This window comes from Lynx canadensis, chromosome C1, assembly GCF_007474595.2.
Source record: "Lynx canadensis isolate LIC74 chromosome C1, mLynCan4.pri.v2, whole genome shotgun sequence".
Classification (NCBI taxonomy): Eukaryota; Metazoa; Chordata; class Mammalia; order Carnivora; family Felidae; genus Lynx; species Lynx canadensis.
The window spans coordinates 202,293,186-202,313,040 of NC_044310.1; the positions used below are offsets into that span (position 1 = coordinate 202,293,186).

Sequence of the window (19,855 nt, forward strand, 5' to 3'; positions counted from 1 at the left end):
AAGAATCTTAAGGGGCAAAGGACAGACTTTGGGACTATTAACTCCACCAAGAGCCAGGAGGCGGGAAGAGGTGTGTGGGCGGGGTCAGGGGTGAAGGGTCACAGGGCTGCGAAGGGGGCGGAGCGAGCCGGAGGCGGATGGCGGTTGCGGCGGCTCTTCATCTTTGGCGGCAGAGTCACTGAAGCGGGGACGCGGGTCAGGAGCGTCCGGCAGTGGGAGAAGAGCGGCGGCCGCTCTCAACATGCACAGCCTGGCGACGGCTGCGGTGAGTGGCTGGGCGTTCCGGCCTGGGCCCAGACCCCGTCCTTAGCCCGGCTTTTCGGCCTCCTCTCCCAGGTCCCCGTGTCGGGCCCGGTGTCCCAGCTCCTCCTGCCCTCAGTCTGCGAGGCCCGGGCCCTTCCCTCTTGGCGCCTTCACTCTGGTGGAGCCGGCCCCCACTTTCCTCTCCGGTCGGCTCTCGCAGCCTCCTGCGCCGCGTATCGCGTTCTTTTCCGGCCCCGGGGCCTGGTCCCGCGCCGGAGCGCCTCCCTCGCGGCCGGGGCAGGCTATTCATTGATTCATTGCACTGACCAACAGTCTCAGGGTGCCGGTTGCGTGCTGGGCGTCGGCGGGGATGAGGGGGAATTCCGTGGTCAATCTGACACGGCCCTTGCTCTCGGAACTCGCTCGCTGCCTGGGCACTTCGCAGCGGGAAAGAAATGGCTTCTAGCTCACACCACTTGTTTTACAGGTGGAAAATCCGGGACCGGGAGAAGTGAACACCTATTACGTCTGACTTACGGTTCTCTGCCCTTAAAACCTTTTTCACACATCTCATTTAATCAGGGCGATCTTTTAATAAGAAAAACGGATCGTGTAATTCACCTGTCTGAAGTAGTTCTTGGACTTTCCATTGCGTTTAGATAAAATCCAGACTCTTTGCTGTGGCCTGTGAGGCCCTCCCTATACGATACGGTCCTTACGTTTGCGGTCTGGTCTTATGTCATTTGCTCCGTAGGCTCCAGCTGCGTTGGCCGCCTGCCCCTTCTTATACCTGCGCTTTTCTACTTCACTTGCAGTTTCTGATTCTCTATTCTTGGGATGCTCTTACCACGTACCACCTCCCATTGCGCGCGCGCACACACACACACACAGCCGGTGCGTGTAACTGGCTCGTCTTCCTTGGGTCTCTGCCTAAATCTCCCCAGAGTAGCCTTCTCTTGATCACTGTCTTTAAAGAGGTTTTGTAACCCCTAACTTTTCTTTCTTAAAATATCCTTCTCAGCGTTTATCTCAATTTGTAATTTTTGTATTAACTTACCTGTTTGTTGACTGTCTACTTCTTGAGGGCAAGGACAGAGATCCTATGGATCTTGTTTACATGGTTACCCCAAGTGCCAAGACAGTTCCTAGCACAAAGTTTGGTCTCAAATACTTAAATGAATGAAAGAGTATAGATGAGGGAGGTGACTACTGAGAGCACATAGCCATAATGGGGAAATGAGATCATATGATTTGAGCACACTCTTCTGAATACCAGTTGTACTTTTTTTGTTCCACTAGGGTGAAGTGACTTAAGATGATAATACACTGGAAGTGCATTATCAGGCAAAATGACATAAGTACTAAATAGAGAGCAAAAAAAAAAAAAATTGCTTTAACTTTAAATATAAAAAGTGAGGGGTGCCTGGGTGGCTCAGTCGGTTGAGCGGCCAACTTCAGCTCAGGTCATGATCTTGCGGTCGGTGAGTTCAAGCCCTGCGTCAGGCTCTGTGCTGACAGCTCAGAGCCTGGAGCCTGTTTCAGATTCTGTGTCTCCCTCTCTCTGACCCTCCCCCATTCGTGCTCTGTCTCTCTCTGTCTCAAAAAAAAAATGTTTTTAAATAAATAAATATAAAAAGTGAAAAAGTATGCTGAATGTGACTCAGCTATAGAAAACATTGTCACTTCTGGGGCCAGTGACATCTCTGCCTCCTCTCACTGTGTTTCTAAGCATTTGTAACTACTCAGAGTATCCACTCTCTGCATTACATCTTTCTATTAAGTGACTGCAATTTCCCCAGCTTTTTTGTTTCTTCTCCTAAATTACACATGTAATTTGGGAAGAAGCAAGTCAGAAGATAAGGTTGCTGCTAGTAGGGGAGGGACAGGTTACTCAAGGGATTCTTGTAAGTTTGGCTTGTCCATTTCCCACAATCTGATTGTGTCTTCTCCAGGCTTTGGTACCAAACTGCTCTTTTATCTATGACTATCCAAACTCTGTACCTATTCACTTCCTTTTATTTTTACTTATCCCCTAATGCATCTTTTGAACAATGATTAAGGTTGTGATTCATTACTTATAATAGACACTAAACATATGTTTCTTCAAATAAGTTACATTGCTTTACATTGATTTAAAATCTGAGCTTTTAGGGACTCCTGGGTGGCTCAGTTGGTTGAGCATCCGACTTCGGCTCAGGTCATGATCTCACATTTGTGGGTCTGAACCCCATATTTTTGTGAGTTTGAGCCACACATTGGGCTCTGTGCTGACAGCTTGGAGCCTGAAGCCTGTTTCGATTCTGTGTCTCCCTCTCTCTGCCCCTCCACTGCTCGTGCTCAGTCTCTCAAAAGATAAAATTTTTAAATAAGTTAATAAATTTAAATTTAGTTTAAAATTTTTTAATTAAAAAAATCTGAGCTTTTAGATACATTTTCATCTGTTATGCTATTGGGAATCACACAAAAGTTCTGACAAGTTGCTTTGTACCACTCATTCACTAGACTGTTTGGTTACTGAGGAAACTGAAGCATAGAAAAGTTCAACCACCTCTTTCCCAATCTTTCATGCCTTCTATTAGACTAAACTGCCTGTATTATTCTGATATGTGTAAAGGGATAGTCATGGTGTATATTACTGGAAATTGAGAAGAGTTTAATGCAACACTACCTTTAATCTAAGCCCATTGAGAAAATTTTTTTTTTGCTGAATGATGAAAACCTATACCTGTGTATGCCTTTATCTCTTTTTTAAAATAACAGGTAAAGCATTAGTTCAGCTAGGGAGATAGTACTATCAAAGGAGAATGTGATCACATGTGAATGCAGGATTTCATTTACTAGAGGGAAGAATTGAGATAATTTGGAAAGTATCTTAAATTTTGAGTCTTCAGTAGTGTATTATGCTAGAAATGTACAGTATGGTATATTCTTGTCATACTTTACAGAATAGATTTTAACATTGTCATTATTGCCACCATAAAATATAATTTCTTTCTCACATCTGTGAAATAGGGACAGAAATGCCACACAGGATTATTCTAAAGATGAAATGCGAATAACAAAGTGCTCAGTTGTTGGCCAGATACACTCATTGGTTAAGTGACTTGCTCCCAGACTTCAGCCTTGGGACTATAATTCCTGCCTCAGCAAAGTAACAAATCACCTTGTTGTGGACCTTGGAGGTTGTTTCAGATTAGTAGAACTACAGATTTTCACATATTGTGGGTCTTTAATGACTGTTCCGCTAGTGATCTAAAATAGCCAAAGGTAAGCCTTTATTTGAGAGATGCATTGGGTATGAATTTTTTAAAAAATTTCTCCACTAATTTCCACTGGTGGTCTTAGTATCCTTAAACCCATGTTTTTACCCTCACTTTCCACGTAACCAGTAGCATCATCAGTCAGTTTACATCTTTTTGTTGAAGCTGTGCTGGATTCCCAGGTGCTCTCCTGTTTGGCAAGTAAAAGGAACATTGTGCACTCTGAGGGATCTGATTTAAGTGCTGTCTCTTCCCATGTCTCCTGTTGAAGTTTTAAGCAAATTGCCTAACTTCTCTTTGCTTATTCACTTCAATTTTTAAAGGGGTGTTTTGAAGAACATCCTGGCCCTTCTAAAAATATGAAGATAATTAAGCTAATTTAATACTTCCTTTGGCACTATTTAGAAAGTGTGTTTTCTTGGAATATCATCATTATGCAGACACCAAAGCCACATGTTAAGTCATCTCCAGATTTAGGAAAATAATCTCTTTCAATCTTGTGACATTTTTCTTTATTCACTGTCCCATAGTTATTGGTAGCAAAACCAACAGGTACTTTGGCTCTTGAATATAAAGTTATATTGAGAGGTTTGGTTATTTCCTGTTTTAAAAAGCCATCAATACCAATTTTTTAACTGATGAGGGGGGAAAGTCTTATTTTGCTCCCACTTAAGGATAACGTGGGTCTTTTTTTTTTTTTTTTTTTTTTTGAAGTCCGAAATCTCTTTCTCCTTTTCACGTGGAGTTAAGATCTTTCAGAGATAGATGACGAACTATCAGTACCCTGTGTGACACTTAAGAGTTTAGCCATTGATGACTGACTTTGGTAAGTGTCTTGCCTTGTTAAGCTTTGTTGAAAGGAAAAATTTACTTGAAATACATTTTTCATATCCAAACCATTAAACAGAAGAGAGGAGGGTGATTCTCTCCTAAATTTTGGTAATATAAACATTTTTTAAACTGATCTGTTGAAAGGACCACTAACTTTAAGGAGGTTATACCTAAAAATGTACAGTTCTATATGATTTCTAATCTTGGAAGTAAGTGTTGAGGATGATAATAGTCCAAATCATACTTCTCATAAATGACTTTCTGGTTTCTGTAATTGAACCCACTGTTTATCCAAGTCCAACTATTAATGACCTGTATTAGAATAGAATGTTAAACTCAAAGTTCCGTATTGAGTTCTTAAAAAATAATTTCTTCAACTTGGAAGGATCATTGTGATTTCAATCCTACAGACTAGGGTAGGGCTTACTGATTGTATAAAGAAGTAGACTACAGTTTGAATTTAATTCCAGCATACACTCACAGTGTGAATTTGAGTCTGCTAAACCTCCCTGAACCTGTTTCCTCTTTGAATTCTGAGGTAATCCTCAGTGACTGGTACATTGGTATAAACATACTATGTTTTGGGGTGCCTAGGTGGCTCAGGTGGTTAAACGGCCAACTCTGGATTTAATCTCAGGTCATGATCTCTCTGTTTGTGAGTTCGAGCCCCTGTTGGGCTCTGTGCTGACAATGCAGAGCCTGCTTGGGATTCTCTCTCTGCCCCTCCCCTGCTCGTGTGTGTGTGTGTGTGTGTGTGTGCGCGCGCGCGCGCGCGCTCTCTCTTTCTCTCTCTCTCTCAAAATAAATAAACTTTAAAAAAAGCATGTTAAAAAAAAAAGTACGTTTATGTTCAATATATGTTGCCTCCTCTATAATTTCTAGAAAAGGCAACCCTATTCTATAGTGGCAGAATGCCTATCTGTGATTGCCTAAGACTGGGTGTGTGGTTTACTGAAAGAAGTACCAGAGAACTTCTGGGGATGGTGGAAGAAGTCTGTCTATATGTATATATATAATGTTTATTTTTGAGACAGAGACAGAGCATGAGCAGGGGAGGGCAGAGAGAGATGGAGACACAGAATCCAAAGCAGTCTCCAGGCTCTAAGCTGTCAGAGCCACCCAGGTACTCCTAAAGAAGAGGTCTAGATCTTGATTGTGGTGGTGGTTACTCAGGTATATAAAGTTCTCAAAAGTCATTGAAACATGGGGCACCTGGGTGGCTCAGTCAGTTAAGCGGCCGACTTCGGCTCAGGTCATGGTCTCGCGGTCCGTGGGTTCGAGCCCCGCGTCGGGCTCTGTGCTGACAGCTGAGAGCCTGGAGCCTGTTTCAGGTTCTGTGTCTCCCTCTCTCTGACCCTCCCCCGTTCATGCTCTGTCTCTCTCTGTCTCAAAAATAAATAAACGTTAAAAAACAAACAAACAAAAAAAAGTCATTGAAACATACACTTAAAATGGGTCCACTTAAAATTTTATGCAAATTAACCTCAATAAAATTAACTTTTTTTTTTTTTTCCAACGTTTATTTTTTATTTTTGGGACAGAGAGAGACAGAGCATGAACGGGCGAGGGGCAGAGAGAGAGGGAGACACAGAATCGGAAACAGGCTCCAGGCTCTGAGCCATCAGCCCAGAGCCCGACGCGGGGCTCGAACTCACAGACCGCGAGATCGTGACCTGGCTGAAGTCGGACGCTTAACCGACTGCGCCACCCAGGCGCCCCTAAAATTAACTTTTTAAAGAGCTCTTAGATTAGTCTCTCAGCAATAACTAAGAACTAAATAAAGTAATTTCCAAGATTTGAGAGCTGCCTGGGACTTTATGGTATTGTTCCCTTATTTTACCAATGATAAAATTAAGGCTTGCCAAAGTAAATGACTTCTACTAGGTCACACAATTATAGAAATGGCGAAACTGTATTTTGAAGCCATTTCTGGTTTCCAGTGCAGTGTGCATTCCACTTATTGTGCTTGTGTAGTTACATGTAAATTGGGGTCTTTTCTATTCTTTCACTTGATAAACAAGTTCTTAATTCTGGATCCATGCATAGGTTACATGGGGTCTATGAATTCTTTTAAATTGTGTGTAAATTTTGTGTAGAAGAAATTATGTGCAAAACAATTTGCAATTGCATGTTTTCCTGAGGAAAAGATCCATAGATTTCACGTGATCCAAGAAGTGTTGACCTGGTTAAGTAGCTGGCTTCAATTCAGGTCCTTCAGCTCAGGTCATGATCTCATGGTTTGTGAGTTCAAGCCCCACATTGGGCTCACTGCTGTCAGCACAGAGCCTGCTTCTGATCCTCTGCCCCCCACCCCGTGCCTCTGTGCCCCCCACTCTCTCCTTCTCTCCCCCCACTCAAAAATACATAAACTTAAAAAAAAAAGTGTTAACTTCAATTCTTGTGGCAGTATTCTGCTATTACTTTTAATGTGTTTAAAGTAGTCTCCAGTAGAGAAGTTATGCTTCTCCAGAAGAGGAGTGTATGCTCCTAGATTGAATTCTATATCATCCACAGCCTCAGAAATGGATTAGTAAATTATAAAAGAATTGTAGCAATTGCTTTAGGAATCTTTAGTGGTGATGTTTAGAGAATGGCAGGAAGAGGAAACCTACCATCCTTTACTCATACTTTCATCAGTTGTAAAATGAGGATAATAACCGTGTTCTGTTCAGTAAATGAAACCATGTTTTAAAAAATGTCCAGTACAGGGGCACCTGGGTGGCTCAGTCGGTTGAGCATCAGACTTGGGCTCAGGTCATGATCTCACAGTTCTTGAGTTCCAGTCCCGCATTGGGCTCTGTGCTGATGGCTCAGAGCCTGGAGACTGCTTTGGATTCCATGTCTCCCCGTACCCTTCCCCACTCACACTCTGTCTCTTAAAAATAAACATTGAAAAAAATTTTTTTTAATGTTCAGTACGGTTCTGTCTCTTTCCTTATCTACCCCACCTGCCTCTTTCACTTCCCACACTCTTAGGAAGACATGAATTTTCAGATTCTAATATTTTTGTGAAAGGTGTGCCTAAATGATCCTTGGGATTTAGAAAGAGGGTAAGATACATATTGGGGTTTACTGTAGTTACTGAAAAGAGTCCATGTATGAGTGACCTGTGTAGTTCAAACCCACATTCAAGTCACCTGTACATATATCAATATGTAAATCAAAATGTAAAAATATTTTCCCTTTTATTCTCCACAATAACTAAACTTCTGCATGTGTTATAAAATTACCTGTTGATGTGTGTGGTGGAGGTGTGCGTGTGAGAGTGAAGTGGCTATCACTAGCTAGATTATTCCTATGAGAACCATGATTTGACATAGGGAATTAGGAATTAGGTCCAACTATCTCACTGACTTTCTCATTAAAATGATGTTTATTGGGGTGCCTGGGTGGCGCAGTCGGTTAAGCGTCCGACTTCAGCCAGGTCACGATCTCGCGGTCCGTGAGTTCGAGCCCCGCGTCGGGCTCTGGGCTGATGGCTCAGAGCCTGGAGCCTGTTTCTGATTCTGTGTCTCCCTCTCTCTCTGCCCCTCCCCCGTTCATGCTCTGTCTCTCTCTGTCGCAAAAATAAACGTTGAAAAAAAAAATTTAAAAAAAAATAAAAATAAAAATAAAATGATGTTTATTGAGGTGCCTGGCTGGCTCAGTTGGTAGAACATGAGACTCTTGACCTCTGGGTTGTGAGTTCAAGCCTCACGTTGGGCATAGAGCTTACTTAAATAACATTTAAAAAAAATATTTTGTTGATGATTATCATGTGCTTTGTAGTCTCAATTAAGTCGAGAATATCCCTTCACATGGACAGTATTGGGTATTGTTCATGGTGCTGATTGTTTTTCAGATTCGGCTGAACTAACAGCAGTAACATTTTAAGTTTTTGTCTGAGCTCTTATATATATGTTCCCTGTCTCTATTGTCCAGGTCACAGGACAAAGCTGTTTTGAGCATCATCTTTATTATTTTTTTAATGTTTATCTATTTTTGAGCGAGAGAGAAAGAGAGAGAGCGCGCGAGCAGGGGAGGGGCAGAGAGAGAGGAAGACATGGAATCCGAAGTACACTCCAGGCTCCGAGGTATCAGCATAGAACCTGATGCGGGGCTTGAACTCAGGAGCCGTGAGATTATAACCTGAGCCAAAGTCAGACACCTAACCGACTGAGCCATTCAGGTGCCCTTTAAACGTCATCTTTAGATCAGACCTAATCTTTCAGTCAGGTGAGAAACAGCATTAGCAAAGCAAAGAGTATGGACTCTGTTGCCAGGCTGCCTGGATTCAGATTTTGGCTTTGGCAAAATAACAGTGTTTCCTCCTCTATAAAATGAGAGTAGTGACAAGTATTTGTTTGGGACAGTGCCTGACAGAGTAAGCACTATGTGTGTTAGCTCCCATTTTTGTTTTAAGAAATAATTGTATTCAGGGGCGCCCGGGTGGCTCAGTTGGTTAAGCGTCCGACGTCAGCTCAGGTCATGATCTCGCAGTTTGTGAGTTCAAGCCCCGCCTCAGGCTCTGTGCAGACAGCTCGGAGCCTGGAGCCTGCTTCAGATTCTGTGTCTCCCTCTCTCTCTGCCCCTCCCCTGCTCACGCTCTGTCTCTCAATAATGAATAAATGTTTAAAAAAGATTTTGTTTTAAAGAAATAATTGTATTCATCCCATAACAAATAGGTATTCAGTAGGGTTAAACTAACTCCTGTTAAATTGTAGGCAAAATTCACTGGGGGTGATGAAAAAGAGGGTTCTTATCCCAAGTAAGGGCACCAAACTGCCCTCACTGCCTTCCTTTGCTAGAATGGCTACAGAGCCCACAGGTCCAAGCTAGTGCCTGAGAGGACATTACCACCCACCTGACATCCCTAGCTCTCTTAGAACCAAAGCCCCACAGAGGCTGCAGCTCCCACAAGTAGCCTTAAAAGTTGGAGTATTGCTGGCAGCAGGTGGCCATGACGTTAGATACCCAACTAGGCACCAGGCCCTCTAGAGTGTTAGCATCGCTCCAAGGACACCATCTCCTTGCTGAAGTTAGGCCAGCTCTGGAAATAGAATATGTGGGGGTGGGGCCTGGTGTTCAGAAGCCATGATATGCTGATCGGTGGCTACAAGTGCATCCTGCTGTTCTACACCCAGGGCTCCCTGGGGCAGCATGAGGCATAGGAGTTCCAGATACAGGTTGCAAACTGGCTGTACTGGGGGCAATGGAGCTTAGTGGTTTGGGGCAACAGGACTTTAGGGGGAGTTGAATGAGTAAAGACTAATCAGTATAGATACTCTTAATGGAGCAATGAGAGTCTCTGAGACCCCTTTAGTTATTGGATTGTGGGTCATCCAGGAGACTGTGGGCAGGAAACTCAAAGCTAAAATTTTAGCCCTTGTTTCCACAGAGCTTTTTAAGGTGATATAATACTCTATAAATAAACATACCCTGTCTTCCTGGTGGGAATTACATTTCCAAAAATAATTTTTTAAGTTGAGGGCCTATCTGTAGTAGCCTGGAAAGGGCAAGTGCTTGGACAATACTGCTTTTGCTATTGGCGGGGGGGTGGGGGGGGTGGGGGGGGTAGGACTACCCTGTTACTTCTTCATATTGCTGCTGTGGGAGCCTGGGCTTCCTTGAGGACCACCACTGATGGGAGTTACAAAATACCTTTCAACAGATTGAGGCACTTAAGACTTAAGCGGCATGGTATTTCAGTCCATTTAGCAGAACACTTTGTGGTTCATTCTGTCAAGCAAGTGAAATGATAAACATTAAGCTAAAAGCTTATAATCAAGCTTCCATTTATAGAAGACTGTTCAGCTTGGGTACAGTGATTGTGAGTGCACCTCAAAGTCTATCTTAGACTTTTGTTCTTCAACAAAGACAGTTGTCCTTTCTGTGCCTCATCTTTCCATCTGTACGATGGGTAGGTCATTCTATCACACTAAGCTGTAGTGGGAACATATAAATATCATGGGAAGCTGTGTAATGCAGTTCAGGAAGGCACTGGAATATGCAAGTTCATACTTGGGTGAATTGAGCAGGTTAATCCTCTGAGTGATAGTGATCTCATCTGTAAGTATAGTTCTTTTTTTTTTTTTTTTTTTTTTTTTGCCTACCCCTCCTGCCCCCCATCTACCCAATAATTCCCCTGGTTGGGTAACTAAGTGAGAAAATACTGGGCATAGGGATCGAAATCTTGAATCTGTTAGGACTTTAGAGCTAAAAATAGCAATGGTAATCATTTTTCTACTCTATCATATTTTCCAAAGAAGAATAATTAAAGGAGTTAACCGAGGGCACAGGCTGTTTGACAGGTGTGGAGAATTATAGAAATGCTCAAATTTTTTTGAACGTTGTGATGCTTTAGTACAATAATAAAAGAATGTTGTCTGTCTTGCCCCTATGTAAGTAATGGATGATTCTCAAAGGGGTAGAGGTAGAGTATGTATAAGAATCATTAGAAGGGGGGCTTTTCCAAATTACATATGTTTTCTCCGTGGAAGGGGATGCCAGAATTAATGGGGGAAGGACCAGAAGTGGGTGGGGAGGGTGTAACTTTTTTCCTTTCAAAAACTTACAGGGGCACCTGAGTGGCTCAGTTGGTTAAGTGTCCCAACTCTTGATTTCAGCTCGGGTCACAATCTTGTGGTTCATGAGATTGAGCCCCGCATCAGACTCTACACTGACAGTGCGGAGCCTGCTTGGGATTCTCTCTTTCCTCCTCCTTCTCTCTCTCTCTCTCAAAATAAATCAGCATTTTAAAAATATATCAAAATAATAAAATCAAATAAACTATTATAGATATATGCTTAAGAAAAGTAAACTATGCAGAAGATTTTATTGTTTACAAGGAAAAGTAAATTTCCCATGTAGATTCCAACCTTGGCAGTAATTACTGTTAAGCTTATTTTTTTTTATTGTTACTGTTAAGTTTCTTATGTGTCATTCTAGAAATGTTGTATGTAAATATATAAGTATATTTATGTATATAAGTGGAAGGGTCTATACTATTCTGTACGCTTTGTTTTTTGGTTTTATTTAGTGTCAACACATGTAAAGCTATTTATTTAAAAACCTACATAGTATTACAAATAAAGATGTACCCATAGGTAGCTAACAGTTCCTAGTTGATAGATTTTTACAATTTCAAGTTTTCTGCTTTTATAACAGTGCAACAGTAAACATCCTGGTATGTCCTCAGTACAGCCCAGGTGTACCTCTTGGATAAATTTCTAAACATGAAATTATTGAAAGGTGTGTGTGTGTTTTAGATTTTGAGAGATTGAATTTATTTACCTCAAGTGTACGGATATAGAAAAGCTCCCCTGGTATTTATAAAAAACACATTCCCTCTAAAGCAGAGTAAAACTTGGTTTGACTCTAACAAAACATGTTTACTTTCTTTTTTCCACTTGAAGCCTGTGCCTACTGCACTGGCTCAAGTAGACAGAGAAAAAATCTATCAGTGGATCAATGAGCTGTCCAGTCCTGAGACAAGGGAAAATGCTTTGCTGGAGCTGAGTAAGAAGCGAGAATCTGTTCCTGACCTTGCACCCATGCTGTGGCATTCATTTGGTACTATTGCAGCACTTTTACAGGTGGGTACATACCAGTGAGTTGCAGGTCATTCCTGTTTATCATGCTTCTCTCTGTCTGCTCAAATGATTTCGAAGACTTTGGTAGAATAGTTCTTTAAATGTTAGCGTTTGTAAGAATCTGTTTTAGAAAAGTCTAAGGTGCTTGTTAAAATGCAGATTCTTGGGTCTTACCCAAAAGATTTATTTGGTCTCAGATTAAAAATCTTTTTTTAGAAAGCACCTGCCCTGCTCTCAGGTGATTCTGATGCAGGTAGTCTGAGAACTACACTTTGAAAAACACAGCTTTAGGAATACCACAAGACACTTCTACATGACAGAAGAAAAAAGGTAGAAAGTAAAGTATAAGAACTGCAGGGTATATTCTGGCAAAAGGAAATATTAAGATAAAGATATGATAACTATAGGATTAGAAGTAGGTACACTTGTACATTAAAGGGTAAGTAACCAAAATTTGGTTCTGACTGTAATGATCATTGGTGGGAAATAAATTGATATGGTATAATCTTACAATACCAAGATAATGGAATAATCATCCTTTAAAGTATTGTCCAAAATTCCTAATAATTAGATTAATTTTTCAAGCCTGTTAAGTAAATTTGCATTCATTTCCTATATCATGTAACCAAGAAACTAATCTTTCCTTTTTTTAATGTGTAATTAACATACATACAGTGTTATATTAGTTTCGGGTATACAGTATTACAATTCAGTGATTCAACAATTCTGTACGTTACTCATTGCTTATCACAATAAGTGTATTCTTTTTTTTTTTTTTTTTAATGTTTATTCATTTTTGAGAGAGACAGATTGCAAGCAGGGGAGGGGCAGAGAGAGAGACACACACACAGAATTCCAAGCAGGCTCCAGGCTCCGAACTGTCAGCACAGAGCCGAACGTGGAACTCGAACTCACAAACCCCAAGATGTCATGACTTGATCCAAAGTCAGATGCTCAACCAATTGAGCCACCCAGGTGCCCCACAATAAGTGTGTTCTTAATCCCCAAAACTAATCTTTCTTTCAGGAACTTTTCCTATAAAAGTTTTACAATTAAAAAAAAAAAAAAAAAGGAATTGTATACAGTATATCATCACCTTTTGACAGAGTACATATGTTCACTGCTGTTTGAACATATCTCCATGTGTTTACCCACGTTCTTTTTTTTTTTTTTTTTTAACGTTTATTTATTACTGAGAGACAGAGAGACACAGAGCATGAGCAGGGGAGGGGTAGAGAGAGGGGGAGACATAAAATCTGAAGTAGGCTCCAGGCTCAGAGTTGTCAGCCCAGAGCCCGATGCGGGGCTCGGACTCACAAACTGCGAGATCATGACCCGAGCTGAAGTTGGTCGATTAACCAACTGAGCCACCCAGGTGCCCCATCCCACGTTCTTATCTCTCCCTTTTTGCAGTTGCTACCTGACCAAATTTAGACTTCTTAATGAGTCACTGTGGTTGATCTACTGACACTTGCTATCTGGCCAGTTATCACTATAACTTAAAGCAGGGTACTGACAAAATGGAGGATTATAAATATAAGAGCCCCTCAAATGAAGGCCTCAACAGATGCTGGATATAAAGAGGGAAGTGTAGGTGTCCACAGTTGCCTCCAGACAAATCTTCTAGAAACCTATGTAGAAATTTCTCATAGTCTCAGGTATCTTTGGGATGAAAAGATAGCATTGTTTATTTCTGCTCCCACTTTGATAGTTCAGTTCTTACAGGATATGTGGAATCAAAAGTTGTGGGAGTTTTGGGGGGCCTGGGTGGCTCAGTCGGTTAAGTGTCTGACTTCGGCTCAGGTCATGATATCACAGTTCGTGAGTTTGAGCCCTGCATCGGGCTCTGTGCTGGCAGCTGAGAGCCTGGAGCCTGCTTTGGATTCTGTATCTCCCTCTCTGTCTGCCCCTTTCCCGCTCACGCTCTGTCTCTCAAAAATAAATAAATGTTAAAAAAAAATTCTTTTTTTAAGTTGTGGGAGTTTTTAGGGTTTTTGCTTTAATACCATGGGAATTCATTTTGTAATAAGTTCTTTATTCATCTGCTGCTGGTTTCCATTTTTTAGGAAATTGTAAATATTTATCCATCCATCAACCCACCCACCTTGACAGCACACCAATCTAACAGAGTTTGCAATGCTCTGGCATTACTGCAATGTGTGGCATCACACCCGGAAACCAGGTCAGTCCTTTGATGCGTCTGTTGATGGAGGTTGTATTGAATATGGTCTTTTTATGAATGAGAGGAAGAGGCATGCAGTGGGGTGCATGTGTGTGGGTGTGGATCTCCAGGATTCTCATTTGCTTTGCTTTTCCTGAAGAATTTCTGGTCTCTAATTCACCAAGTTTTCATGTAGTAACAGTATAGTATTGTTTAACATGTTCTTTTATAATTTTTTTTGCCTTTTTAAAATTGCAGTAAAGTATACATAACATGAGCTTACCATTTCAACTATTTATAAGCATAGAGTTGAGTAATAAGAATACCTTTATAATTTGCAACCACCACCACCATCCATCTCCATTACTTTTTTCATCTTGTAAAACTGAAACTTTACCCATTAAACCATAACTCCCCATTCCCATAGCCTCTGGGAACCATCTTTCTACTTTCTGTCTGTATGATTTTGACTACTCTGAGTATCTCATTTAAGTGGAATCATTCAGTATTAGTCTTTTTGTAATTGGCTTACTTCATTTAGCATAACGTCTACATTGTAGTATATGTCAGAATTTTCTTCCTTTTTAAGGCTGAATAATAATCCGTTGTCTCATTTACTTTTTACTCATTTGTAACACTGAACTTTAAAGGAATGCCATTCACGGGGCGCCTGGTAGAGCATGTGGCTCTTGATCTCAGGGTCGTAAGTTTGAATCCCACGTTAGAGGTAAAGTTTATTTAAAAATAAAATAGGGGCGCCTGGGTGGCTTAGTCAGTTGAGTGTCCAACTCTTGATTTCGGCTAAGGTCATGATCCCAAGGTTGTGGGATCAAGCCCCACATCAGGCTCTGTGCTGAGTGTGGAGCCTGCTTAAGATTCTCTCTCCCACTGCCCCTCACCCCCACTCGAGTGCATGCTCGCTCTCTCTCTCTCTCTCTCTCTCTCTCTCAAATAAAAAATAAAAATAAAGGAGTGGCGTTCACATCTCAAGAAAAGTCAGGTATGTAGATACTTCTCCCCCCTTAACCCATGGTAGACATCACTGTGCCATATATGAGGCACAGTGCATGGCATTTAGCAGGAGTTCAGTAAATATTTGAACCCAGCATTTTTCCCCACTGAACCTAGATTTGGCTTCAGAATCTTTCTTAACCAAGGATTCTAGGCAGCCTTGTAAAAGATTAGAATTGGCATGCAAGTTGGCCTGCTACATCTGACAGGAAAAGGAAAATCCTGTTCAGGTATCTGCTTTGTGACTTTTATGGCTCTGAGGCACTTAATGGCATCTTATTGAAGTCTTTCCTCTTTTTCTCAAGTTTCCTTATGAAATTTGAGTGCTAGGTTGACACTGACGTTTTAGAGCTCTAGAGAAGTTACTATGAAAGTTATTTTTAAGCACTTAAGAAAAATGCAAGAGTACTGTGTTAAAATTTAGAGTGTTTGCTCTCCCATAAGGTGTAACTATAAATAATATAAAGTAATGGATTGGTTCCACGTTAGTTGCCTGACATATTAGCTTCAGATTACAATGTTTTTAGAATATCTAGTGTATCTGAAATGCTGTAACAAAAAAAAGAACAGTGTGCATTTAAACATAGCAGATAAACCTGATAATGGCTCCTTTGTTTTCCTGTCTCGGTTTATAAGGTTTTGTGTGACTGTACCTGTGAATAGGTGAGGGAAGGCATCTAGGAGAATTTCTCGGGCACTTAATAGCATTTTATGACCTACTTTTTTTAATCTGCAATTGGATATTTTATCAGTTTTTCAGGTACTTGATACTGATTACAGGGAAAATGGTATATTCTCTTAACCATTGATCTAGACTAGGTTTTTTTTTTTAACCTTGACATTGCCATTTTGAGCTAGGTTTTGTGGTGGGAGGAGGGGAGTGAAAGGGGGCTGTCCTGTGCTCTGTTGGATGTTTGGCAGCATCCCTGGCCTCTGCCCACTGAATGCCACTAGCACCCCCCTCAGTTGTGACAACCAAAATTATCTCCAGACATTGCCGCATGTGCGCTGGTGGGCAAAATCATCCCAACTGAGAACCATTGGTCTAGACTAATGACCGTTGACCCTTTTCTAGAGGTTTCTTCGTTAGGCAATGTTATAGACCTTACAGAATGAACTGCCTGGAAATTGAATGTTCACAATCCTTAGAAATTGAGTCTGGGCTCTGAATGTGATTATCTTTTTCTTTCAGGTCAGCATTTCTTGCAGCACACATCCCACTTTTTTTGTACCCCTTTTTGCACACTGTCAGCAAAACGCGTCCCTTTGAGTATCTTCGGCTAACCAGTCTTGGAGTTATTGGTAAGTTATTAGGGTTGTCTTACAAGCCTGGAATGCTCATTCATAATAGCGATCTTAACTTTGGTGTTTTGTTTTGTCTTTTATAACTTTTGTTCACCAGTTGTTTGTTTTTTGTCTTTGAGGTTGAGTCTGTTTTCACTAATAAATGAGGATATAATAACAATAATAAATATTTGTTAAATAATAAGTAAATAAGTCATATAATGGTTCTTATCAAGTACCATTCTGTGTGTTGTTAATAAGGGTATGAAGCCCAGCATTTGGGATTAAATTTAGCATATATGTAGAAACATTTATTGGAATTGTAGGTAGAGTAAAGAACAAGAACTGCAGTCAGCAAAGAGTATTATTACAGGGATAAGAATTTGAGCTGGTGTTGTGTTTTGTTTGTTTCTCTTTCTAACTTTTGAGCTGTTCTCCCATAACTGCAGATGTTTGTTTTCTGCTTCACCTAGTTGAATTTTTGCATGCTACAGTTAATGTTTCCACATATATTTACTATGGGAGATGTGTCTAAAATATGTTTTGCTCAGGAAAATAATACATTAGCTGTTTCAGATCTCAGACTCCCAGATAATAAAGAACTGTCTTTGGATTTGTGAAAAGTAAATACATTCAAGGTTTCTTTCCAGGGGTGCCTGGCTGGTTCAGTCGGTAAAGCATGCAACTCTTGATCTCAGTGTCATGAGTTCAATCCCCATGCCCCACGTTGGGCATGGAGCCTACTAAAAAAAGAAGAAGAAAATGATTTCTTTCCAAACTCACCCTTCAGTATCTTTTTCTTATAGTTTTTGCTCATGTACTGACCAAACAGTAAGAACATTGATTTTTTAATAAACTTTTTTGTTTTAAGTTTATTTATTTATTTTGAGGAGGGGAGGGGCAGAGGGAGGGAGAGACAGCCCCAAGCATGCTCCACACTGGTAGCACAGAGCCCAATGAGGGGCTTGAACTCATGAAACCGAGAGTCAGACACTTAACTGACTGAGCCACCCAGGCACCCCAATAAGAACATTGGTTGTACAGACTTTGTTTTGTTTGTTACTGTTTTTATCTTCAATTTGTGTTCATATCCCTACGATTATAAACCATGGAACAGGAAGTATACTTCAAAAGTTTGGTACTTTTAAGGCACCTGGGTGGCTCAGTTGGTTAAGCATCCAACTTTGGCTCAGGTCATGATCTCATGGTTCCTAAGTTCGAGCCTGCACATCAGGCTCTGCACTGACAGTGCGGAGCCTGCTTGGGATTCTTTCTCTCCCCCCCTCTCTCTCTGCCCCTCCCCAACTCATGCTTTCTCTCTTTGTCTCTCAAATAAATAAATAAACTTTAAAAAGATAAAAAACAAAAAGTTTGGTACTTCTGAGACATATTCTCAGAGACATTTTATTGTACGTTTAAGGAGTAGCTGTTAATCTCATATACAAGTGAATGTTACTCTTTTTTACATCCCCTCTCAAGTGGTACTCTAATTAGAAACTTTTTCCCCCAATATATTGTTTTCTACTTTTAAGTTACAAAAATTTCCCATGGAGGATTTAAAACATGAACAAGGTACCAGCCAAAAGAAAACATTTATATCCTTAATTCTGATTTAAATTACACCCTACTTCTGCTGGTTTTTAAACCACTACAGTTAGATGATGCATTTGGGATCTTGGGATAAACTTAACTGTAGGGGGATAAAAAAAAAAAAATACTCAGACAGTATAAAGCTAGTTGTTTGCCTTTGCATATATTTTCTGAAACTTAATTTCTCCAAGTCAGTTGAGAGTACAAGCAGAAGGTAAATGTTGGGCCTAGACTTTTTGCTTACAGTTCAAAGGTTATCACAAAAGTTTGAATATAAATGAAATGATACATGAAAAATTACAAAATACTTGAAAGTGAATAAAATAAAAACAGCATATCAAAGCTTACAGGGTGCAGCTAAAGCAGGGCTTACAGGGAAATTTGTAGCATAAAATGCTAATACTAGAAAGGAGGAAAGGTCTTCAATGTTCAAACCTTTCCACTTTAAGAAAATAGAAAAAGGAGCAAATTAAGCTAAATTGAACAGAAGGAAGGAAATAATAAAGAACAGACATCATTGAAAATGAGAACAGGAAAACGATAGATAAAATCAATGAAACCAAAAGCTGACTTTTTTTGAGATATAATTGACTCATAACAAACATTGTGTTAGTTTTAAATGTACAGCATAACAGGGGCGCCTGGGTGGCGCAGTCGGTTAAGCGTCCGACTTCAGCCAGGTCACGATCTCGCAGTCCGTGAGTTCGAGCCCCGCGTCAGGCTCTGGCTAATGGCTCAGAGCCTGGAGCCTGTTTCCGATTCTGTGTCTCCCTCTCTCTCTGCCCCTCCCCGTTCATGCTCTGTCTCTCTCTGTCCCAAAAATAAAATAAACGTTGAAAAAAAAAAATTAAAAAAAAAATAAATAATGTACAGCATAACAATTTGATACATGTATATATTGCAGAATGATTACCACAATAAGTTAAAATCCATCACCACACACAGTTATAAAAATTTTTCTCGTGAGGAGAACCTTTAAGGGTCTCTCTTAACAACTTTGAAATATGCAATACGATATTGTTATTATAGTCATTGCACGTTGCAGTCCCAGTACTTATAATTGGAGGTTTGTACCTTTTGACCACCTTCACCTATTTAACCCACCCCAATTTTTCACTGAAAAAATTCAGTGGAATTAATAACCTGTAACTGGATAGACTGGGAAGAAAAAGAGGAAAACACAAATTATAAGTACCAGGAATGAAAGGGTGTATGTTACAACAGACCATAGACACTAAAAGAATAATAAGAGAATACTGCTAATAACTCTGTGCCCATAAATTTGATAACTTTAGGTGAAATGGCCAAAATTTTATGAAACTTTCCAGAATATAGAAGGCTTCTAAATTCTTAGTAAGGCCCAGCATTACTCTGATAATAAACCAGAAAAAAGACATTGTAAGAAAACTTTAGGCCAGTAGCCCTCAAGACATAGATGAAGAAATTCTCAACAAAATGTTAACAAAGCAAGTCCAACCATATATAAAAGGATCATCATGACCAAGTGGGTTTATCCCAGGAGTGCATGATGGTTTAACTTTCAAAAAATCAGTCAATATAGGGGTGCTTGGCTGCTCAGTTGGTAGACAATACAACTCTGATCGCAGGGTTGTGAGTTCAAGTCCCACATTGGGTGTAGAGATCACTTAAAAATAGAATCTTAGGGACACCTGGTGGCTCGGTTGAGCATCAGAGTCTTGATTTCAGCTTAGGTCATATCCCAGAGTAGTGGGGTTGAGCCCCACGTGGGGCTCCGCACTAAGCTTGGGTCTGCTTGGGATTCTCTCTCTCTCCCCCTCTGCCCCCTCCCCTGCTCACATGTGCTGTTGCTTTTTCTGTCATAAATAAATAAACAAATCTTTTTAAAGAACGGTCGATATAATTGACCATATCACAGACTAAAG

The 19,855-nt window shown here is 40.6% G+C and overlaps 1 protein-coding gene across 1 annotated transcript in view; it reads left to right on the forward strand.

Moving 5' to 3' along the window:
• Positions 1–94: 94 nt before the first annotated feature.
• The window catches only part of CNOT9 (CCR4-NOT transcription complex subunit 9), a 29,759-nt gene continuing 9,998 nt past the window's right edge, over positions 95–19,855 (forward strand). Inside the window, 4 exon segments of the mRNA XM_030325463.1 lie at positions 95–265; positions 11,729–11,908; positions 13,972–14,087; positions 16,270–16,379. Of these exon segments, the coding sequence (XP_030181323.1) occupies positions 242–265; positions 11,729–11,908; positions 13,972–14,087; positions 16,270–16,379 (430 nt within the window). The 5' untranslated portion in view covers positions 95–241.